This window comes from Macrobrachium nipponense, chromosome 37 (assembly GCF_015104395.2).
Source record: "Macrobrachium nipponense isolate FS-2020 chromosome 37, ASM1510439v2, whole genome shotgun sequence".
Taxonomy (NCBI): domain Eukaryota; kingdom Metazoa; phylum Arthropoda; class Malacostraca; order Decapoda; family Palaemonidae; genus Macrobrachium; species Macrobrachium nipponense.
Genome location: NC_061097.1, coordinates 21,195,841 through 21,220,647, shown reverse-complemented (window position 1 = coordinate 21,220,647; position 24,807 = coordinate 21,195,841). Strand labels below are relative to the sequence as shown.

Sequence of the window (24,807 nt, the reverse complement as noted above, 5' to 3'; positions counted from 1 at the left end):
CTGTAAGTTTCTGAGGACTCTGACCCGATTAACTTTTGCGGCAATAGTCTTAATGATCTCTAACAGTTTCATGAGGAAATTTTGTAGTAATCAAATTGCTAATGAAATAAAAATCATGGGTCTAGCGAGGAATATAATGTATGCAAAATTTGCATACATCTGAATAAATGAAGACGAAATCGAGGTATTTGCCCCTTAGAGGAACATCTGTGTATGAACAGCGAAATAAGACCCTTCTTCATAATGATTAGAGAGTAATTCCTAGTTTCATTGTTCATTATTTGTTTAAAGGTTCACGAGAATTACTATTGCCTGACTTTGCAAGAAGCGCCCGTAACTGCTCCTACGTGTGGTTACGCCTTTTGAGAGTATACCCGTAGGTCTTGTACATATTTAATTAACTAGTTCTTCCGTTCTTTGTACCTCAGAGCAGTTATGTTCAATTCCTGCATAAATCGGGGCCAAGACGTACTTTGAATTGGGTTTAGGACCTTCAAATACTCAACCCCAGAATCGTATTATAAAGCTTCTGGTAACAAGGTCTTAGAAGTAGTGAAGACGGTGATAATAATTATTGAATTTAATTGTTTCTCAACATAATTTATAACTTTTTTATAACTTTTTCTCAGAAGCCTGAGAATTATTGTAGGAAAATAAAAACGTCTCTAGAATAAAATTGTCATGGGTCTTGCAAGCATTTAAATCCACTAAATAATAAAGAACAAGGCGTGGGACTTATCTTTCAACTCAGCAATGATAATAATTTTTTATTACTGTAGATTGTTATCATAATTCTGCATTTACCATTCTACGTCATCGTCTCTTTTTCTTTCTCTGCTTGTTATGGATATGTCCCTTTTATCTTTCAGCTGCAGGAATGGTCGAATGATATCACGTTCATGCCACAAGAAATTATCGCAAGGGGAAGCATCGATCGAAATATAACCCTGGGAAAATGAAGTAACCTGGACATCTCGTTTAGTCTACTGGGTTCCTCCGGGAGAAGACTTGTTTCCCTGGATGGTCGGAGAAGCAAACATGACATCTTGGCTCTTTCGACTCTTCGTTTGCATCTTGGGTTGGAAAGTGAGTGACAAACATAACTTCTTGCGTTTAGTAAGCAATTGTGAAATGAATGACAGGAATGAGGGGAAAAAGAATATAATAGGAATGGTTTCCAGCTAATGGGTGATGATTACCTCGTCGAGGCTTTCCAGTAGTTTTGATGGTATACTCTTCAAGCAATACTGATAAAAAAGAGAAAAAAATCATCCTCGTTTTTCTGTCTTAGACGCGGGATTGAATTCTGTTTCTCACCTGGATGCTCCTAATTTACTACTGGAATGCTGGATTCCAGTCGAATATTCCTGCAAGTGCATGTTAATTTAAGGCTTTTCTGTATAACCGTTTAAACGTCAGTACTCCATGGCTGTGTTGCTTATTTATTAATGACTGCAGTTTTCCTTTTGAATTATTTTTACGAACTTCTTGTCCCCAAACGGCAGCAAGTTTACCTATAAAATGTTCTGAATAATTTGTCCTGCGACGCCAAGACTTTTCATTCTCTTTTTGCATTCACTGAAATAATCTTCAATTCGCTTGTGGTCATTCGATATTTAATAGATAACCAGAAGACTATGAAAATTTTATAAAGCTCGCTTAACCCCTCAAGAAAAGGATATCAGTTTCAATGAAATGTATATGTAAGCAAGCCGACTAGACCGAGAGCCCAGCAGAGAAAAAGACAAACATCCAAATGTGGAAGTAAAAAAATGTATCGGCTTCATAACTGAATATTGGGTTTCGTCTGTGTTTGGAAAGTTGTTGAATGTCCCGCTCGCCAGAACTGACCTTCCTTCAGCTCAAGAGCAGAGAGCCCGAAATGAATAGAAAAGAAAACCTCGTGATGTAGAGATAGATGCGTGTATGTGCAAACCCACGCACACACACACACACACACACACACACACATATATATATATATATATATATATATATATATATATATATATATATATATATATATATTTATTTATATATGTATATATATATAATGAACAAATGACTATATAAATACGTATATATATTATATTGTGTCTGTGTGCCTGTGTTTGTGTTCGGTTTTTGAGGTACCTGAGTTTACAAGTGTAGCGATATGATTGTCAAAATTAAAAGCAAGTATTTTTAAGTGTAAAGAACTTTTTGTTGTTCGTATGTATATATTATATGACTGATAATGTGAACCAACGTGGTAGTGAACCAACCAAGTATTACGATTGCAATGCTTTTATAACTGCACTACTTTGCTTTCCAAGTCCAGATGAAATAAGGTTTTATGTGAAAAGGTCTCACAATGAAATAAGTTGCATGATTGCTTACATATACAACCTCTTCAATATGACGAACATTTTGAAATTCAATTCACTATATTGTTTTTATTTGAATGTGATCACTGTATTTGTATGCAGGAAACTCAGTAAAACCTATTACTATGAGATAAGTTGATTTGACAAGCTAAAATTTTCCATTACATAACATATTAAAAACTTGATGATTCTGATCAGAGTAATTTTCTATACGTGAAGTTTCCTTCTACAGTCATGTCACGGCCTCGGTTACTACGACTACTACGTGCCCGAGGGCACCATCAAGGCCGGACTGGTAGCTGAGGGTGACACCTTCACCCTCAACGACAAAGACCTCACCATCTTTTCCGGTTCACTTCACTACTTCCGGGTTCATCCGGACTACTGGCGGGACACCCTCAGGAAGTTCAGGGCTGCTGGACTGAATGCTGTTCAGACGTGAGTCCATTTTTCTTCTGAAGTAAATTTTCCCTCTGTTGTGAGTTACTGGGAGACTTCTTTTTGTATCTAATGACGGTGATCAGAAATTGTTTCTTTTGGGTAATATGTGCTCAGCGTTTTTCTTTATTATCTCCGGCAAACAGGATCTATTGTTATAAGATTTGTGTTTCTGTTAGTTTTCTAGAAAGATCACATGACTACAGAACTGATTTTCTTAAAGTTTTAGGATTAGACTGTGGGAAGATTGTTATTATTATTATTATTATTATTATTATTATTATTATTATTATTATTATTATTATTATTATTATTATTATTATTATTTAACTTGCCTGATATTTTTACTTTCACCAAAGTATCTGTTGAACAGCAAATACTGCTGATGATCTAATCTTGAATATCTAGTTAAAGGAGAATTTGTTGTTTGCTGAGAGAGAGAGAGAGAGAGAGAGGAGTTATTAGTTAAATACGAGAAGTTTGCTGAGCAAGATACTTGTTTAGCTACTTGTCCTTTCTATCTCGTTTTTCCTTCTCTGTGTCTTTCTTTTCCTTATTCCTTCTCTACACATTTTCTCCGCATTCCTTCTCCCTCAGCAATTAGTTTGAGGTAAACGCGTCAGTGTTGACAGGATTGAGCGGTTATGTTTCGCACAGGGATGCTGTGTTTGTCTCTATTTGTTGAGGCAGAGATGCCAAACATTTCCTATTTATATAAGGGCTGTTTCTCGTACCAAATACATATAAAATTACTGGGGACGATACCACGATATATAATTGTATGTTATCTGTATAGTATTACGTATATATGCAGGTGTTTGTAGGTGAGAGGCGGCATAAACTTATAGCCTCTTGCGGTGCCGTTATTATTCCGTAAGCATAGTTCAGTTCCGGGCCGTCTTTGGTTTAAGGTGCTGTAGCTGGTATCATGTGACGTTTCGATTTTCCTGCAGACTTTCTTGCTACAGTCCCTTCAACCGACTCGTCCGAAGATGGCCTGCGAGAAGGTCGAAACGCCATGTGATACCAGCCCTAAACCAAAGACGACCCCGGCCCGGAACTGAACTACGCCTACGGAATAACACCGGCACTGACGACGACCCCTGCCTGACCTGGACCTGATATCCTGTTCTAATAAAAGATTACCTTCAGCATTTATAATTTTTGAAAATTCCCAATATGAATATTGGCCAGTTAAATTCAACTCACTTAATTCTGCCTTTCTTTTTAACAGTATTATTATTATTATTATTATTATTATTATTATTATTATTATTATTATTATTATTATTATTATTATTATTATTATTATTATTCCAGTTACGTACCCTGGAACCTCCACGAGCCCAGGCGAGGAGTGTTCGACTTCGGAGAACTGGACGAGGACATGTCGGCATTCCTGGACTTGCGCTCATTCCTCCAGATGGCTCAGGAAGAAGACCTCTTCGTCCTTTTGAGACCTGGGCCTTACATCTGCGCCGAGTGGGAATACGGAGGACTGCCCAGGTGAGAGAATGAATACTTATAACCTGTAGTTACAAAGAGTCTGGATTGTTAAAAGGAAGAGGAATGTATCTTCAGAGCTAAAGAGAAATTCATCTACTATAGTTGTAATGTTTTCTGGACCAAATTATTTCTAATCATGCACACATTATTTGGAATAAGCCAGCAAGATCAGTATATTTTAAACGTCCATATGTTTAAAAGTTAGACTCGGGACATTGCTGAAAATTGTTAAAAGGCAACACCAAATTGTGACCGATAAAATTCGTGGCGAGGTTGATTCCAGTATCATAAAGACTTACGGTTCTTAAGATACACCGAACTTTTATTTGATTTATAAGTATTTGATTGTTATTCTTGTATTTATTATTATCTTCGCTTTCTCTATGTGAATGGCTGCCAGATAATAATAATAATGATAATAATAATAATAATATAATAATAATAATAATAATAATAATAATAATAATAATAATAATAACAGTAGGAGAAGGAAAACCAACCTAAGCATGGCATGGATAGACTATAAGAAAGCCTTCGACATGATACCACACACATGGCTAATAGAATGCCTGAAAATATATGGGGCAGAGGAAAACACCATCAGCTTCCTCAAAAATATAATGCGCAACTGGAATACAATACTTACAAGCTCTGGAATAAGACTAGCAGAGGTTAATATCAGGAGAGGGATCTTCCAGGGAGACTCACTGTCCCCACTACTCTTCGTAGTAGCCATGATTCCCATGACAAAAGTACTACAGAAGATGGATGCTGGGTACCAACTCAAGACAAGAGGCAACAGAATTAACCATCTGATGTTCATGGACGACATCAAGCTGTATGGTAAGAGCATCAAGGAAATAGATACCCTAATCCAGACTGTAAGGATTGTATCTGGGGACATCAGGATGGAGTTTAGAATAGAAAAATGCGCCTTAGTCAACATACAAAAGGGCAAAGTAACAAGAACTGAAGGGATAAAGCTACCAGATGGGAGCAACATCAAACACATAAATGAGACTGGATACAAATACCTGGGAATAATGGAAGGAGGGGAAATAAAACACCAAGAGATGAAGGACACGATCAGGAAAGAATATATGCAGAGACTCAAGGCGATACTCAAGTCAAAACTCAATGGCGGAAATATGATAAAAGCCATAAACACATGGACAGTGCCAGTAATCAGATACAGCGCAGGAATAGTGGAATGGACGAAGGCAGAACTCCGCAGCATAGATCAGAAAACCAGGAAACATATGACAATACACAAAGCACTACACCCAAGAGCAAATACGGACAGACTATACATACCACGAAAGGAAGGAGGGAGAGGACTACTAAGTATAGAGGACTGCGTCAACATCGAGAACAGAGCACTGGGGCAATATCTGAAAACCAGTGAAGACGAGTGGCTAAAGAGTGCATGGGAAGAAGGACTAATAAAAGTAGACAAAGACCCAGAAATATACAGAGACAGGAGAATGACAAACAGAACAGAGGACTGGCACAACAAACCAATGCACGGACAATACATGAGACAGACTAAAGAACTAGCCAGCGATGACACGTGGCAATGGCTACAGAAGAGAGAGCTAAAGAAGGAAACTGAAGGAATGATAACAGCGGCACAAGATCAGGCCCTAAGAACCAGATATGTTCAAAGAACGATAGACGGAAATAACATCTCTCTCATATGTAGGAAGTGCAATACGAAAAATGAAACCATAAACGACATAGCAAGCGAATGTCTGGCACTTGCACAGAACCAGTACAAAAAGAGGCATGATTCAGTGGCAAAAGCCCTCCACTGGAGCCTGTGCAAGAAACTTCAGCTACCTTGCAGTAATAAGTGGTACGAGCACCAACCTGAAGGAGTAATAGAAGACGATCAGGCAAAGATCCTCTGGGACTATGGTATCAGAACAGGTAGGGTGATACGTGCAAATAGACCAGACGTGACGTTGATTGACAAAATCAAGAAGAAAGTATCACTCATTGATGTCCCAATACCATGGGACACCAGAGTTGAAGAGAAAGAGAGGGAAAAAATGGATAAGTATCAAGATCTGAAAATAGAAATAAGAAGGATATGGGATATGCCAGTGGAAATTGTACCCATAATCATTGGAGCACTAGGCACGATCCCAAGATCCCTGAAAAGGAATCTGGAAAAACTAGAGGCTGAAGTAGCTCCAGGACTCATGCAGAAGAGTGTGATCCTAGAAACGGCGCACATAGTGAGAAAAGTGATGGACTCCTAAGGAGGCAGGATGCAACCCGGAACCCCACACTGTAAATACCACCCAGTCGAATTGGAGGACTGTGATAGAGTAAAAAAAAAAAAATAATAATAATGATGATAATAATAATGAAGGCATACAGAGAACAGTCACGTTTTGGCAAATGCAGGAGACAACACGACCCTTCTGGTGTAGTTTTCTGAAGCATATTTGTGTAAGAATAGAGTTCTGTATTGTTATTCAAATGCTCGGAAAAATCAAAATTGCATTCATCTATTATGAGCTGCAATTCTAATAGTTGTTGTCTTCAGAATATTGACGTTTTCAGCACTAAAGGAGTTTTTTCATCCATTTCCTTATCATATGAAGCAAACCCGCAATGTATTAGTATTACCATGTGTGTGAAAAAAACACAAGAAAAAAATAGTAGTAAGATAATAGAAAATAAATATTTATGTAGCATCGATAGATAATTATAATAATAAACACACATTGAGACCATTGCATATTATATCAAGAATTAGACTTGGCGCAGAATTTCAGAAGAAAAGAAAGGTTGAATATTTTTCTTAATGAGATTGAGAATACTCATAAAGTGTAATTTAATCAAATCACACGACGGTTATAGTTATGATAAGAGCCAAATATCTGACGGCAAAAAATATCTTTGTATTAGGGGTCTCGTTTCATTAATTATCAGAAAGTTCAACAAACTTCTTCTGTTCAAACAGGCTGTCAGATTTTTACAGTATCTGAATACTTCAAGCACCCCTAGATCTACTTGAATTTAATCTGTTGTTACTCACGTGACTCGCTTTTGTGGGAACGAAAATATTTCTAAAATAGATATAATTGTATATATTGGCCCCTATCCATCCCATACGTGGCCAGTAAATATAATAAACCGACCCATTGTGTGAATCCTAACGTATAGTATTTAGTTATTTTTTGTCTTAAAAGCTTCATGAAATACAGTTATTGTTATTTGTTTATTTCTCTCTTAAATGTTTAACCCGCTAGCATTTCGGAGAAGCATGGTGAACAAATGTCTGGTTTTGATTCTTGGACTTTTTTTAGATATATAGTTTAAAATACATCATGAAAATATCTCAGTAACCAGTATATAAAGATAACTTATCTTTATGATAGAAAATATTTATCCGAAGGGCTCAGCAGTCTCAAAAGGATAATGATAACAAGAGCTGCAAGGACAATAACGTATATGAATATCATTACAAAGCATATACATAATAACTGGTTAAAAACATGGTAGAATAACATCATAGTAACTAAAATGACATAGCTGTGACAGTTATTATGACTCCCCCTTTGCGTTGTTTTCCCCATAGCTGGTTACTGCGTGACGAAAATATGAGAATGAGAATTAACTACGAAGGCTTCATGAATCCCGTCCGTGATTACTTCAACAACCTGCTTCCTCGCATTGCTGATCTTCAGTTTACTCGAGGAGGACCTATCATTGCTGTTCAGGTAGGGGTGCTCTCTCTCTCTCTCTCTCTCTCTCTCTCTCTCTCTCTCTCTCTCTCTTCGTCTTGTAATGCACACACACACACATATATATACATATATATACGTATATATATTATATGTATGTACTATATATATGTATATGTATGTGTTTTTGCTTCTTTCGTTTTGTTTATTTACGTAATAATGGTAGTATATTTCAAGGTCAGAGGCATGTGATGTTAATTTCAACAACAATCCTTATTTCACTGGAAACATATTGTCCCTTTAGATTCCAAGCTTGCGCAAGTACTAATTTTCTTCTAAATATACGTACTGTAAAGATACTATTTGTTTCATTTGCTTCTATTTTCATCTATAACCTCAGATAGAGAACGAGTATGGCAGCTTTGGAGACGGGAGAGAACCTGATGGAAAAGCCTACCTGGAGTTCCTGAAAGAGACGCTGACAGCCAATGGGTTCAGTGAGTCGCTGTACTACACCTCGGACCCAATCTTAGGGAATGGGGACAGAGGAGCTGTAGAAGGAGGTTAGATTCAGAAATTCAGGGGATGTTGAGTATCAGAGCTTCAGAAAATGGGAAAATGAACAAAAGCTTAACTTAAAAACATCAAAGTTTAGTAGACGAATTTAACAAATTAGGACATCTGGCACTTGAGCTCGGACACTAATTCAGGTACTTAGAAATTAAGCAGTTCAACAGGTCATACACCAGCCACTTCACTACCATGAAAATCATTCCATATATACGTAGTATATATATATATATATATATATATATATATATATATATATATATATATATATATACAGTGGTACCTCGAGATACGAAATTAATCCGTTCCGAGGTGGCCCTTCGATAATGAGTTTTTTTGTATCTTGGAACACATTTTACATGATAAAATGGCTAATCCGTTCCAAGCCCTCCAAAAACACCCCATTAAATTTCATAATAAAGCTAAATTGACCTATAAACAATGAAATACTACAACAATTTGGACCATTCAATACCTAAATTAAGAATAAAAATCGAAAACCTGTAAATAAAGTGTATATTAGTGTACAAGAAATATTATTACTGTAATGTAAAATGTGGAAGCTTACCTTTCGAGTGAGGCTATCTCCGATAGTGGCGGCAGAGGAGGAGGAGGACAAACGGCAGATAACGTACGTACGTACGTACACTTAACTTTATGAAAACACACAAAATCAATTGCCTCACAATGATCTGATAAATGATTAAACTGATTATTTGATACAAAAGATGTTGATATTGATGACCCAACATCGCCCTCTCCCCCCTTGGAGCGAACTACGTGGTATTTGCTTTGTTTAGCACACCTTGAAAATTCGCTTGACCTTGCAAGTTCTGGCTAGACGGCCCAGGAACAGAGGTACCTGAAGCACGATTTGTTTGTTTCTGCTATTGAGCAGCATTACCGTTTGCTTGTTTCTTTTTATAGTACTGAGGACCTTCCTTTTTGTTTACATAGGCAACTGTTTGCGTGTTATTGGGATTCTGCCATTGATTTCGTGAGTAGCAACGATTATATGAATGTGTGGTACTGTTATGAATTGAACAAAAATGCGTCCGACAGTCTGACGTTACGTGACCTGGCCTATTGCAATTGTAACAAGTCATCCCTGCTGTGTGATTATGATTAACTTCATCTACTTGTTGTGGCTTATCCTCCTTTTTTGCAAAAGCTTGAGTAAGCAAGGGATCAAGGTCAGTACATCCAGACTTGTGTGCTTTTATCTGTTTATACACCTAGTTTCGTACTGTCAGGCGTTAGCTTTTTAACACAATACCGCACGAAAGCTACAGGCAACATGACTGCCATACAGATTAAATATATAAAGTGTATGAAAATATTCACTGCAATATTGGATCTTGTAACCCACTTGGAGTTACGTAAGTTTTCCTGATTTTCATTCAACCGGTCGGCAATTACTGCCTCCCGTTCTACAACACTAGGCTGAGCCATAGAAGCTTGTTTACGCGTAGAACTCGAAGAACCCATAACGATATTTACCCCCAGGACCTTGAACAGGAAAAATTAGTGTCCTGAACCAAGTTAGTTTTACTTCTGGATTTTTGGTTTTATAGGTGTTCCTCTTGTACGCGTGTTTTTTCCGACTGATACGATTCCAAACTGTTTCACTAGCACTGTACAGATACGAACGCCCACTGCGCAAACGCATATTCAATATAAAATAAAAATGTGTTGCAAATAATAGGAAAAACCCACAAAAAGATCATATAAGTACAGATAATTTGATAAAAATATTATACGGAGAATTCCTGCAAGAAACGATTAGCAACAACGAGAAGAAAAAAAAATAATCTGCGGGCGAGAACTCGTAGTTGAAGATTGATTCTGTAATGAAGGAAGATTAAGATGACGAACAACTCACCCCCAGAATACTGGACGATCGACTCCTGATGAACAACACTTCACTGAGGAAAAACCTGAATAGATAAAATTGTACTTAGCTTTGGATTATATGCTGAAGGATTGTTGACATGGGATGACGTCACAGTTCCTGTCGTCTTCGCGTCGGAAGTCGTGATGACGTCACGGTCTCCTCTCCGGCTCACGTTGCATGAAGAAGTCCAAGATTGATGACGTCACAGCCTCCTTCCTCGCATTACTTCCTCTTGCCCTACTCTTTGCGTCCTTGCTACTGATCGCGCGTTGTTTCCTTTGTGTTTCCTTTATGTGTTTTCTTCTTTCTGTTGATGTTCGATGCTGCTCTCGTCCGGTGTTGATTCTTGGAGATAAGTGACAACAGTCACTCAAACGTCGATGTTGATGCTTGTATTCTTCTCGATGAAGGACATAACTTCGTCTTCATAAAATGTTGCGTTGATTGAAGATCCCGTTTCCTCTGTTTAGTATTGATTTTGTAGGTGGAAGTTGGTTATTGTAGTTCTTCGGTCGGCTGATATGGGTCTTGTTAATCTTATTCTTCGTCTAAAGCTGCCACCAATTTTAGTCTCTTCGCTTTTGCGAAAGACTGTTTGTTTCTCCTTACGACTGTCATTCGTAAGTATTTCTGGTTCCTTCCGTCTCCTATGTGATATCTTAGTAGAGTGGTTCTTCTTAAACTAAAGGAGAGGATTCAAACAGATAAGTTGAAAAAGGTATAACAACTTTATTCTGTAACTCCATAATAAGAGAGACAGTTTGGTCGGGAGACCGATATGTTTGATCGCTGGTAAAGAACTGAACTTCTAAAGCATCACGTTGATAGCGAAACATTAGCTATCTCAGCGATTCATATAAAAACATACGTAGTCCGCCGGCTCGGAAGTTACAAGTTTCCGGCGTAGGTTAACAGGTCAACCGCTTCCCATGGAAGTAGTTGTGCAAAGTTATCAGTAATGCAAAACGATGACACATCTAAACAGATTTAAACCAGGCTACTGCAGACAGCGCATAGCGTAATCTAGATCTGCATTGGTCACGTAGGACCCTCCTAATGCCATGACCTCAGGTCATGGGTTTTTATTTACAGATTCTGTAATACTAAAAATGTATTTATTACACGTACACTTAACTTTATGAAAACACAAAAAATTTAAGGAAAACCATAAAACTAAAATTTACGAAACACCTTAACAAAACTGTAACACTTAACTTACAAAAATCTAGAAATTACGTAAACATTTTTTTTTTTCTTTTTTTTTTTTTTTTTATTTTTAACTTTTTTTTTTACTTTTACGTAGTTTTTTTTTTTTTTTTTACAGAATTTCAACTTCATCACCGCTTTCAACGTTCTGTTTTTCATCACTTGGTTCTTCCTTTTTGCTTTCAACTTTCTGTTTTTTATCACTTGGTTCTTCCTTTTTGCTTACTCCTGCTAATGCTGAAGGCCTCTTTAAAAAATAACGATCCAAGGAAGATTGCTTCTGCCTACTTTTCACAATGTTCCTGAAACGACTCAAGCAAACGTCATCGAACTGCACAAGCATACGACCTGTGTGAGCCTTTTTGGGGTGTCTTTTTTCGATAAACAATTGCACTTTATGAAAAGCGCCTAGAATATCCTTAATTTCTGCCGTTGTCATAGGCTCCTCCTCCTCTTCCTCGCCGCTGCTAGAGAACTCCTCTTGAACGACGTTAAGTTGCATGGCCTCCAACTCCTTCAGGTCATCTGTCGTAAGCTCCTCATGGTGCTCCTCGAGAAGGTCGTTGATGTCGTCCTCGTCGACGACCAGCCCCATGGACTTGCCGAGTGCAACGATCTCATCAAGATCTGGTTCCAAAACAGTTTCGGGATCATCAACTGTTTCTGACTCTGCAGTACCAGCTTCGCCCACGTCGAATCCCTCGAAGTCTCTGGCGGATACGGCATCAGGCCAGAGTTTCCTCCACGAGGAATTCAAGGTTCGCCTCGAAACCTCCTGCCAAGCTAGGTCAATGAGTCGGATGCAAATGACGATGTCGAAATGCTCCTTCCAAAATTGACGCAAGGTGAGGTTTGTGGTATCGGTGATGTCGAAACATCTCTTGAAAAGATGTTTCGTGTACAGCTTCTTAAAGTTTGCTATCACTTGCTGGTCCATGGGCTGGAGGAGAGGGGTGGTGTTGGGCGGAAGAAAAAGAATCTTAACGAAGGAATACTCCGCTAGGATATCTTCCTCGAGGCCAGGAGGGTGGGGAGGGGCATTGTCCAACACCAGCAGACATTTCAGGGGGAGGCGCTTCTCTTCCAAAAAACTCTTCACAGTCGGGCCGAAACACAGATTTACCCACTCCGTGAACAAAAGCCTCGTTACCCAGGCTTTTGCATTAGCCCTCCACATCACTGGAAGCTTCTCCTTCAGCACCTTGTGGGCCTTGAAGGCTCGAGGAGTCTCAGAATGATACACCAGTAGGGGCTTCACCTTGCAATCCCCACTGGCGTTTGAACAAAGTGCGAGCGTAAGCCTGTCTTTCATAGGCTTATGCCCGGGTAGCTTCTTCTCTTCCTCCGTGATGTACGTCCGACGAGGCATTTTTTTCCAAAAAAGGCCAGTCTCATCACAATTGAAGACGCTGAGAACTGTAGCCTTCCTTGGTCATCATCTCGTCGAAAGTCTTCTTAAATGCTTCGGCCACTTTCGTGTCCGAGCTGGCAGCCTCTTCATGATGCACCGCCGAATGGATGCCAGTCCGTTTACGAAATTTCTCGAACCAGCCATGCGAAGCCTTGAACTCTGGGGTTGGCGTTGAAGTCCCTTCCCCTCCCTCGTCTTCCGCCTGCGCAATCAAATCGCCGAAAATAGCACTGGCCTTGTGAGCGATTGCGGTCTCCGTTACTGTATCGCCAGCGATTTCTTTGTCTTTTATTCAGATGAGGAGCAGCCGTTCCATCTCGTCGTGCACATGGCTCCTCTTGCTGGACAAAATAGTGATGCCCTTCGATGGTGTAGTTGCTTTGATGGCATCCTTCTGTTTAAGGATGGTGCCTATTGTCGACGGATTACGGCCGTATTCCTTTACGATCACACTCAATCGCATACCAGCTTCGTACTTCTTTATGATCTCCATCTTTGTCTCCAGAGACAGCATGCGCTTCTTTCCGTGAATTTCAACTTTCTTGGGACCCATGACTACGTTAATTTACATAAAGTTACACAAATACGTAATAATACAGTCTTCGCACAACACGATAATATGTACTGCAATGAAATCACTAACGAATTTACGTTACTAAACGAAATCGTTGGAGCGAACGAATGCCGATTGCGTACGGTAAAGTTTCGGGTGCAGAGTGGCCGAGCTAAGGGACGCCAGCGCGTACGTATAGAAGATGCATGATGGGAGGGATGCTGTCCAATCAGAGAGAAGGATCTCATGGCTTGGCTAGCATCAGGAACCAATGGGAGAGTAGGAGGATGGTGGCGAGTCTACTAGCACTAAGATGGCGGCGTGCGGCGCGAGTTTCAAAATTGTTATCGGGCGAATCTCGGACTTTCAGAAACCTTTCGTATCTTGAAAACTTTTCGTATGTAGAGCAGTAAAATTTTTCGCATTGGCTTTCGTAACTTGGATTTTTCGTAAGTTGAGCCTTTCGTATCTCGAGGTACTACTGTATATATATATATATATATCATATATATATATATATATATATATATATATATATATATATATATATATATGTAGTATATATATATATATATATATATATATATATATATATGTATATATATATATATATATATATATATATAAACAAACTAAGAAATCGCAAAGTAATCATGTAATTTTGTTTATTACCTTTTAAATACACGAAAGTACTTGACATTGTCTTTCCATTTTTAACTTTCCAGTGGCTTCAGCTAAAATATTTTATTTATATATATAATTATTATATATAATATATATATATATATATATTATATATATATATATATCTATATATATATATATATATATATAGATATACTATATATATTATATATATATATATTATATATGTGTGTGTGTGTGTGTGGAGCGGATGCAGAGTAGGGAGATGGATAGGTGTGACAAGTCCTAACCTTTCCTAGAATGACCTTACCTTCCTAACCTAGCAGGGCGCCTTGCCCCAACCTGTCTTCACTTCGTAATTAACACTGGATATCCTTGTCTCCTTGTTGTGCAGCTACCCAATATATATATATATATATATATTATATATATATATATATATATATATATATATATATATATATATATATATATATATATATATATATTTTTTCTTACCGCAGCCTTAATGACAGCGAACTTCAACGAAAGCCCAGAGGAAAATTTGAACAAACTGAAGCGCTTACAGCCTGACCGACCCCTGATGGCTGCAGAGTACTGGACGGGATGGTTTGATAATTGGCTGGCCGATTCACACATCGCAAAAGATCCGAAGGGTGAGTGTTAGATACATCAATATATTTCTTTTAAAAGACGCATTCAGGAGAGTAAAGATATTCATAATTCTTGTAATGAGCTTCTTCAAGTAAAATAGATTCATTTTTCCTTTATCTTTGTAAATGCTTGATCATTTTTTCTAATAATTAGCAACTCCTGTTAAACAACATAATAATTCATATTTGATAGTTCATAAATATACAATGAAATAAGAATAAAGATTTAGTAAAATCTTTGTTTTGAAATGGCTTGCGTCTGTGTACTAACCAGAACTATGACTAGGGGCTTACATGTCCATTGGACGCATAGTATAACTCTCGGTGTCCACATGTAGTTTGTACAGATACCTCCATCTTTCCAGAGAAAACAGATTATGCAAAGTATAAAAAAAGCACGGTTGTTTTTTCGAAAGTGTAGCAGATGCAGAAATTGGCAAAATCACATGCATACACACACACACACACACACATATATATATATATATATATATATATATAATATATATATATATATATATATATATATATATATGTGTGTGTGTGTGTGTGTGTGTGATGTGTGTGTATGGGAGCGTGTATATATATGATAATATTTAGGTACACATGACTTTATGTAGAAAATGACACGCTTTGATCATGCTTCACCACTGATATACTACGTCCGGAAATTCCCTAATATATGACCATTATTTTCATAGGCATTATTTCAGGCATTGCTTTATAAAACGTTTTGATTATAGGCCTCCCTTTTACTTTCTTGTCCTCGTGCCCCAATTCCCCATGTACTGTCATAGACCATAGGTCAGCGGGTCTGATCCATCTCATTGCCATTCACTGCCTGCCTCCGTCTCTGTTTTCTGAGATATATAACTTGAATGTTTTCAAGAGACGTTTAGGACGTTTATTCCTTCACTTAGAGCTAAAGGAGGTCCATTAATACCATTTTTGCAAATTGGAGCTTGTCTTAGGCACGTTTTAAAATCTCAGTCTGAACACCAGAAATGAAATATTGTGCGACTTCTTTTCATTTTTTCCTTGCAGAGTTTGGAGCAATATTGGAAGCCATTCTGCAGCGGAATTCCTCCGTCAATATGTACATGTTCATTGGCGGCACCAGCTTCGCCTTCATGCCTGGCGGCGGTTTCGGAGACTCGTGGCCCTTTTACTATTCGGACACCACGAGTTACGGTTCGTATGATTTTGTTTATTATTGTCATCTTGGTGTAATTTAAGAAATTCCTATGAATTTTAAGAGAATCTAAAAACATAACACGAGACAAACACTAGACAACCGTATCGGTTGATTCTCGTTCAACCAGGATCACTGGCGAGTATGGAGAGGAGGTAATACTTGGTAATATAGGAAGTAATTGAGTCAGATATTATATACATGTTACATACAGGTGGAGGAGATCGACTTTGTTGGGATTATAAACATTTATTATTTTGCTGATCGCGTGATTGGTTGATCAAATTAATCGTCATTAGCTTTCTGCAGAAGCAGAATCTATTTATTAAGTTGATCCAGTTAGTTTTATCAAAGTGCTGAAAGTTATCGTGATTGATGTTAGTTTGAGTTACGGCGTAGTTATTTGTGTCATTAATTGACATGAAGGTGATAAGAAAAAGTAGTTAAATTCTTAATTTTGCTTTCTTACATATTTTTCCTTTAGGAACTGATCAGTAAAAACTCACAAGTGCAATCGTAAAATTTAGATGACGATCATTAACACTGATATAAATCTCATATACATGAAACTTACAGTGCTTAAGTAAGAAGAATATTTTGTGAATCTGACATATTTATTCTTGTTGCATGTGAATGTACGTGTTCATAGGTTGAAAAATGATAATTACAGAAATATTGTAAAAGAAGGCATTGTATGGAAATCGCTTTCAATAAGGATCTTGGCTTACAGCGTATCATACATAGCACACTAGAATTCCTTCTGAGGCCACATCTACAATGCTTTCTTCCTTTTACTTCTTATCCCTTCCCTTCCGTCTGTTTCTACTTATCTGTCGAAGAACTCTGCCACTTTTTAACCAGTTTTCACCCCTCATTTAAGGTCAGATCCTGGGGGAGAGCCCACTGAAAATCTAGTAATGTGACTTTTGATAATAATAATAATAATAATAATAATAATATGGCTGCTGAAAACGGACCTTCTTTCAAACATGTTTTATTAAAAATAGTGGCAGAATTTACAGAATTGATTCTATGCAAAATTCTCTCAATTCTTCTGATGGCTTGTTTTTTTGGCACACTGGTATTTATTCTTGTTGCCCCCGCTGCCTTTGATAACACCAGCCCGAAATTTCCTTGACGACCTACAGCATGTTGAACATTGGACAGCCAGAAAAACCAGTCATCAGAAGAATTGAGAGAATAATGAAATAATAATAATAATAATAATAATAATAATAATAATAATAATAATAATAATAATAATCAGAAACCTCCCACCCATATGATCGTAATATGTGTAAGTACGAGGTTTGCTGATAAACTTTGAATAATACATAAATCTTTTACAAGCCAGGAAACCAAAATACAGTACGTCTGATTAAATTTTTGCTTTACAGTTGAGCTCATTGTTGGTTGTAGTAATTAGTTATTTAACTTTTATTTAGGGATGCATTCAATATCTTAATTTCATTTGCTTATTCAACAATTTCATTTATTTTAATTATACATTTACGTATTACAGACTATGACGCTCCGTTGTCCGAAGCAGGAGACTACACTGAGAAGTACACAGTTGCTAAGGACGTTATAGCAAAATACAATCCTTTAGAGGGAGTTGGTAAGTACAGGACCTTTCAAATAAATTGATATATATATATAATATATATATATATATATATATATATATATATATATATCATATCTATATATATATATACATATCTATATATATATATATGTGTGTGTGTGTATGTATACATATATATATATATATATATATATATATATATATATATATATATATATATCTATATATATATATATGCTAAAAGATTGCCAAAATAGATTGCCAAGCTTCACAAAGTATGTCTGCTTTCTCTTTTTTTTGCATTTACATATTAATGCAAGATTGAAGAGTAGCATGTGTGTGACATCACGCAAGCACAATCATGTATACCAGGCAATACTGTCACCAATATTGGCTACTTGATTAAATGATGAGTGGCCTGATCCTAAAGTCGATAAAAAGCTTGTTCACATGATACATTCACTGTATTAAACAAATGTTAGTTAACTGGACTCTGTTGTCTTTCATGTTATATTTTTCCTCTCTTTAGAAAAAGCTTGACGGTATCAAGGTCACACAGGGGCGTAATTTTAGATTTGTGTTGGTGGGGGGTGGGGGGGTGCAAAGATAGTTTGGCAAGCGAAGATAGCGTAATCAGCTGTTTTTTTTTTCATTTTGACCTGTTTTTGTGCTTTTTGAAGCCACATGAGCAAGGTATTTCAGCAAAAATTATATACTCCAACTATCTACTGTTTGTGTATCTCATCATCACTGGCTGCCCCCCTAAATGACGCCCCTGAGGTCACAGTGAATGCCTCAAAATATACACCCGTAAAATTTCGCCTCGAATTTCCAATTCTTAAAACCTCTCGATTTTCCGGATCAGTCGAGCGAGAGAGGCGTGACCCTGAGTGACAGCTCAGCAGACAGGTCGTTGACGTGACTGACCTTTTTGGTGCCCCTGGCTAAAGGGGGGGAGGGGGGAAGGGTTCAGGGGACGATGGAAGGAAGAGGCATAAAAAGTTGGAGATCACTATAGGAGCTTTTTACTGTTATTATCATAATTTTTGGGGGTCTATCACAGTCATCGTATTTGACTGGGTGATATTTATTGTGCGGTTCCAGGTTGCATCTTGCTTCTTTCAGAGTCCTTCACTTTTCTCAGCATGTGCGCTGTTTCTAGTGGCGCGCTCTTCTGCATGGGTCCTGCAGCTACTACGTCATCTAGTTTTTTCAAGTTCATTTTTTGGGATCTTTGGATTGTGCTTAGTGTTCTTGTGATTATGGCTACAACTTCATGGTAGTGCGATATCAATTATTAATATTATTATTAACGAGGTTAGTATTGTTATTTGTCGTTAAAATCTAAGAAAATGGAAAAGGGAACTAGATAATTTGTAAGAAGATACCAAAATGATGGTGCTGACACACACACACACACACACACACACCTATCTCATCAGTTAATTTTGGAACTAGTGCAGTGTCGGAATGGTAACTATTTACATGTCACTAGTGAACGTGGGACATCAACTCACAATTAATTCATCTGTGTTCTGCATTTATCTGACAATGGGATAAAGAACATCTTTCTTATAGTGGGAGATATATAGTTTTGTTTATAACTAAGAATTGTTCAAAATTTTCATTTGTATTTGTTACTAAAAATTATTCCAAGTTTTAGGTAATACTAAAGAATAAAAAATTTTGATCGTTATATTAATTATGATAAAAAAACAATTTTCTTGACTTTCATACCTGAATAATAATGCGTGTGAAATATAATGATAAAAATATTCATGTTAGTAGATTAATAAGTCTAACTTTATTTTTTTTTTTACAGTTGATCATCCAGAAAAACCTCCTCAACGAGAAAAAATAGCTTATGATAAGGTAGCCATTACTGAGCACCTGGATTTTCCAACTTTACTGGCGCAGGTAAATGGGTGACAACCGTTTAGAATTGCATCATTACTCTCAATACTAATGCATTAATAATTTCAATACTCATTCCATGACATTCTTGTAGTATTTCTCAACAGTCTCTGCCAATATGAAGGACCTCTTGTCGATTTTGCTGCACAAAATATGGGTTGCAATTTGGTTACCACAAGTACCTCATAGTTCCTTAAGCAACCTCAGTTTAGTAGGCGATTCTATTGTGGGCAGTGTGCATATGCTTGTCCCATTGAAAACTGCAGTTTGTTAAAGAAAATCTTTTATGAAAATTCCCGGAGTCAAGGGTTGTCCATTAGTTCTTGAATTATTTTTTTTATTTATAGTGGAATCATGATCATCTCTGTTACTGACTGCTGTTCGTTATGTTTGGCAGTTTTTGCTGTACTTCCCCTGTTCTGCCCTTGTCTTTCTTTTTCAGACATTATCGGCAGTTAAAGATTTACTTAGTAAATCAACGGACTTTCTGGTATAATTGACGTTTGCCTTATTCTGTATGGATGTGTGAACGTTTCTGATAGTATTGAAAGTAAATAATGAAGACAAAAGCATCGTCCCTCCCCCAGATAAAACAAGACTAGTGTAACTTGTTATTAAGTTTGTCTTTCTCCCCAAAAATATAATTTACATTCAACATTGACGTTAAATTACATGTTGACCTTGCAGCAAACGAGTGTGGAGGTCACGGAAGGGCCTTGCAGTATGGAACAGTTACCCATCAATGACAACAACGGCCAGTCCTACGGGTACATATCGTACACGACGCATGCGTACTTGACTCCCACTTCGAAGTTACTCATCACGAATCATGTAAGGTGAGAAGCTGTCGTCATTTTCAGGTTGTTTTTACCATGAAACAAGATATCCTTCGCGATTTAACTATTCATAACGAGAAAGATCTGTCATTTTTATTTGTACAGTAATACAAGATTGTTTTACTTTGAACATTAGGACTGCCTGCAAAATTAGCTTTTTTCAACGCGGTCTCTTATTTTCGGAACGGGTGATCTTTGACGAATAATTCCACAGAAACGTATGAAAGTCATCTATCGGAATGAAAAGCTTCCCTTTATTTAGAAACTGCCCTATGAGTATCTATCATAATGAAACTGCTCTCCACATCATCATCAAGAGAGTATATATGTATATATATATATATATATTATATATATATATATATATATATATATATAGATATAGATATATATATATATAGATATAGATATAGATATATATATATATATATATATATATATATATATATATGTAATATATAAATATACATGGCTGGATCATCTGTTGCTTCATATACTTTACGAAGAAGAGAAAAGAAGTTACTTTATTTTATCTGATAAATATTCGACATTTTATGACAGTATTTTTCGATCTTCATCCTTTCCCTATATTGTCTAGGGACTTAGCCCAGGTCTTAGTTGATGGCGTTGTGATGACGAAGCCCTACAGCACTCCTGACGACGTCAATGGGTTTGGCTTCTGGAACGGAAAGTAAGGTCAACCAAAGTTAACAGTACATTGCACGTCCATGCATGTGTAAATATGCAAATGTTTATTCCTGTGCTGTCATATACACCTATATATGGGAGTTGTATATAGATTTGTCCACAGTGTTTTTAAAAGTTATCGTGCTGTTCTAGATCAAACCTCTCATGACACCTTTTAGAATGTTCCTCTCTCATGTCATCATTCTTCATCCATTCTTCTGATGCTTCCTCCAGTAATCACTTTTTCACATAATGGAAGATTTTCCTAATTTTGTCTTCGATAGAGACTTGAGATGTTGAGACGAGTTCGTGACAAATACAATTTATTCCTTTAGTGTACGTACTATGAGTGTACGTAAGGTTTTTTCATGGATATTATGTATAGAATCTATAGATTTGGAAATACTCCATGGTACTGGCAGGATCCCAATGGGCTCTCTAGCAAAATAAAACCCTGACTTTGGGATCACAGCTGTGATCAGAAAGACCAAGTGATGTTTTCTGTTTGCGTACACATTGTAATTCTGTCAACTCTACATACGTGTAGTATGTACACTCTATTAGAGTTTGGATGAGTATCATTCATATTCTGTGCACCAAAGGAATACATTTTATTTAGCATTAACTCTTTTCAAGAACTCTTATCAGCATTCTTACATTGTCACTAATAATTCGTATTGAGGTTTTGCAAGAATTAAATCACCAAAGAAATGGAATGTAATTCTTATTGAATCTTAGTGTGAATATTTTTAGTTACCTCATAAAAAGCTTTCAAGTTTTGGCATCTTAGACTAGACTTGTAATGTCTATTGCCAGTTTCTAAGCATATTTATGTTCTGTTTTATATGAAATTTAAGCCTCTATATTTATATATATTCTAGTTTGGGGCGTAATTTGATAATTGCCTATCAAGCTAAAGCGGTAAATATTGAAAATATGATGCAAACTAGAAAAAATGAATAAACTGCATGACTACTCTGACACCAATTTAGAGACCAAGAACTAGACATCCCTGGTAGTAACGAAGTGGCTGAAGTGACTATCATGGTTGAAAACCTAGCGAGGAACAACTTTGGTCTTGGTCCTGATAATTTCAGTGAAAAAAAAGGCATTTGGGAAGGCTCGGTTTTCATTGATGGTATTCAGATTGACGAGTGGGTCATCCATTCAATGGAAATGAAAGGAAAGCAGGTTATAAAGTAAGTCTCCAGTTCCATTTCTTGTTGCTTTTGATATTGGACATCAGTCTTTGGTGTAAAGTGCATTTTTCATCGCTAACCTTAAGTCTTCATCCACTCAAAAATTCTTAATCTTAATGTTAAGTCTCCTGTGGAATACTGCCACTTGACTCATACTTAGCTAATTCTGCAGTCTCCTGTGGAACACTTCAACTTGATTAAAGTATACCGATTTCTAAGGAATAAAGCTGGACTATTTCAGTTACACTGGTTGGCAGCCTTTTGAAGGGCCCTTAGAAACCCCAGCTATGTATCGTGGGGCCTTTGAAATTACAGAGGAGCCAAAGGACACCTTCCTTGACATGAGTGGATGGAATAAAGGAGTCGTTTTCATTAACGGATTTAACATTGGTAAATACTGGAAAGAAGGACCTCCTAGGACTCTGTATATTCCAGGCGCTTTACTGCGAATCGGGTTGAACGAGGCAAGTTGCGCTGGCCGAATAATCTTTTTTGTACAATCTACATAAGCCTTTTTAGAGTAATAATATCGTAGAACTGTTATCATATCAGTTGAATTCATGTCTGTCTTCTCGGTGCTGCTTGAAAATATGTCTCATATATGCTGTATAGTTAAAAAGAAATTTCCATAACTACTTGAGTCTGATTTCTCGTCTTTCTGTTACTGTCTTCTTAAACAGATTATTGCATTTGAGCAGTATACATCAAGCCGTGAATTCATCTTCACAGCAGTTCCTATCCTTGGCTGAAGGCAGTGGTGTACTGTATACAAGCTCCTTCGAAATGAGCTCTTCCAGGGTTATCTGGGATTTTAGCAGCTATGAACTAGACATATTTTAGCAATTTTTGTTTAAACATTAAACACTTCATAAATTGCGCATCTTTCATTCATCATTTTTATACCATTGCAACTATATCAGTGCCACTCTTTCTCAATTTTCTTCACTCAAAATCTGTATTAATCAGTTAGTTGAGACTGATCACTGTCTGATACTGTATTTGGACAATATATCTCCATCCAAACCATCATGTGTTAGCTTCCTACCTCTTATTCTGATTATTTCCATTATCAACCCAAACTATATTCCCAATCGGGGAATGGTGCCATCAGTGCATCTCACACCTCACATGGTGTACTGTAGGCATTACTAAAGTGTGTTCCCCCTCATTTTGGGACCACCTTGACGTGGTGAGGGGGCTCTCGAACCTCAGGAATCTCTTCCCAGGTTCGAACCCAAGAGTCCCATATGACATTATATATTTTCGAGTAAACTTATGTGGACCTTTCCATTTTTTGCCAAAATTTTTGAAAGCAAATAAATGAGAAAACATATCATGGCTTAACGTGGAGTTAAATCCGAAGCTAAATAGTGAGAACTGTGGTAGATCCATCATCTACCCGACAATGTTCGGACCTGTTTTTCAGGCGGAACTATTCTGTGGAGCTGGACCACGGATTCCAGGGGGGGCCTGGTTCTAGGAATAGAACTCTCGGCATTCTATCCAGTTTGCCCATAATGTGATTAGGATGGTGATAATTGTATTAACATAATACTCTTAGTCCTAGCAAGCGGGTTCTGCTTACACTTGGGCCATACTAATCATGTTATGCCATCCCCTTTTGGGGTAGGGTAGGGATGCGGACATTTGGGAGTCCTTTCTCACTTGTGCCTTTGGCAGAAAATTTAACTTCGCGAAGGGCCAATGATATCTTTTCAAGAATTTTTGTGTGTGTGTGTGTGTGTGTGTGTGTGTGTGTGTGTGTGTGTGTGTGTGTGTGCGTGTGTGTGTGTAAACTCAAAATTTATGAACTGTGAAATAAATGATTTGAGTACCCCTGGGCCCCATGATGGAAAAACTACGGCACAGTTGATGACCATTGGCACGTCACTCCCGAATTTCCTAGGTACTGCCACAAGTAGTGAAAGTACTATAAAAGATACAAAGGAACACCCTGTTCCAAGTAAAGCAGCAGAGCCAGAAAACCAAATAGAGTGCATAAATACAAAAGAAACAAACAAAAATAAATTGGTAAACTCCAATATCGTAACAATGGAACCATATATGATGAACAATAATTCTGAATTAGAGACAAATAATCCTCTCAGCAATACAGAAAAATATAAAAATCATAATAGACAAGCAACATACATAAAACAAGGACCAAAAAGAAACAAAAATTACCGACTTAATCCCACATTGGTACATTTTGATGACCTCTTTGGACCAGATAATTGGTCAAGATTTCTAGTCCTCAAAGCTGACAACAAAATCTCAGCAGCGATGCTAGAAAACAAATTACTTAACATATATCCAACACAAGACATGGAATGCAGACACATCAAGGACAATGAATGGCTTATCCAAGTAACCAATAAAAAGCAGTCCACTGCCTTTTTAAGTATAACAGAAATAAATAATATAAAGGTAATAATTACAAGCCATGAAACA

General features: G+C 37.2%; 1 protein-coding gene across 3 annotated transcripts; it reads left to right on the top strand.

The window, feature by feature from the left end:
• Positions 1-951: 951 nt before the first annotated feature.
• Positions 952-23,231, top strand: LOC135209067 (beta-galactosidase-1-like protein 2). 3 transcript variants are annotated; one of them, XM_064241646.1, is made up of 14 exons: positions 952-1,086; positions 2,599-2,804; positions 4,125-4,310; positions 7,903-8,044; positions 8,409-8,571; positions 14,791-14,943; positions 15,985-16,131; positions 17,655-17,750; positions 19,543-19,637; positions 20,322-20,470; positions 21,069-21,161; positions 22,150-22,356; positions 22,598-22,820; positions 23,037-23,231. In XM_064241646.1, the coding sequence occupies exons 1-14, from the start codon at positions 1,021-1,023 to the stop codon at positions 23,103-23,105; spliced, it is 1,995 nt and encodes a 664-aa protein (XP_064097716.1). In that variant the 5' UTR covers positions 952-1,020; the 3' UTR covers positions 23,106-23,231. The 3 variants fall into 3 exon arrangements, with proteins under 3 accessions (XP_064097716.1, XP_064097718.1, XP_064097717.1); XM_064241648.1 differs by lacking the exon at positions 15,985-16,131; XM_064241647.1 differs by lacking the exon at positions 21,069-21,161.
• The last annotated feature ends 1,576 nt before the right edge of the window (positions 23,232-24,807 follow it).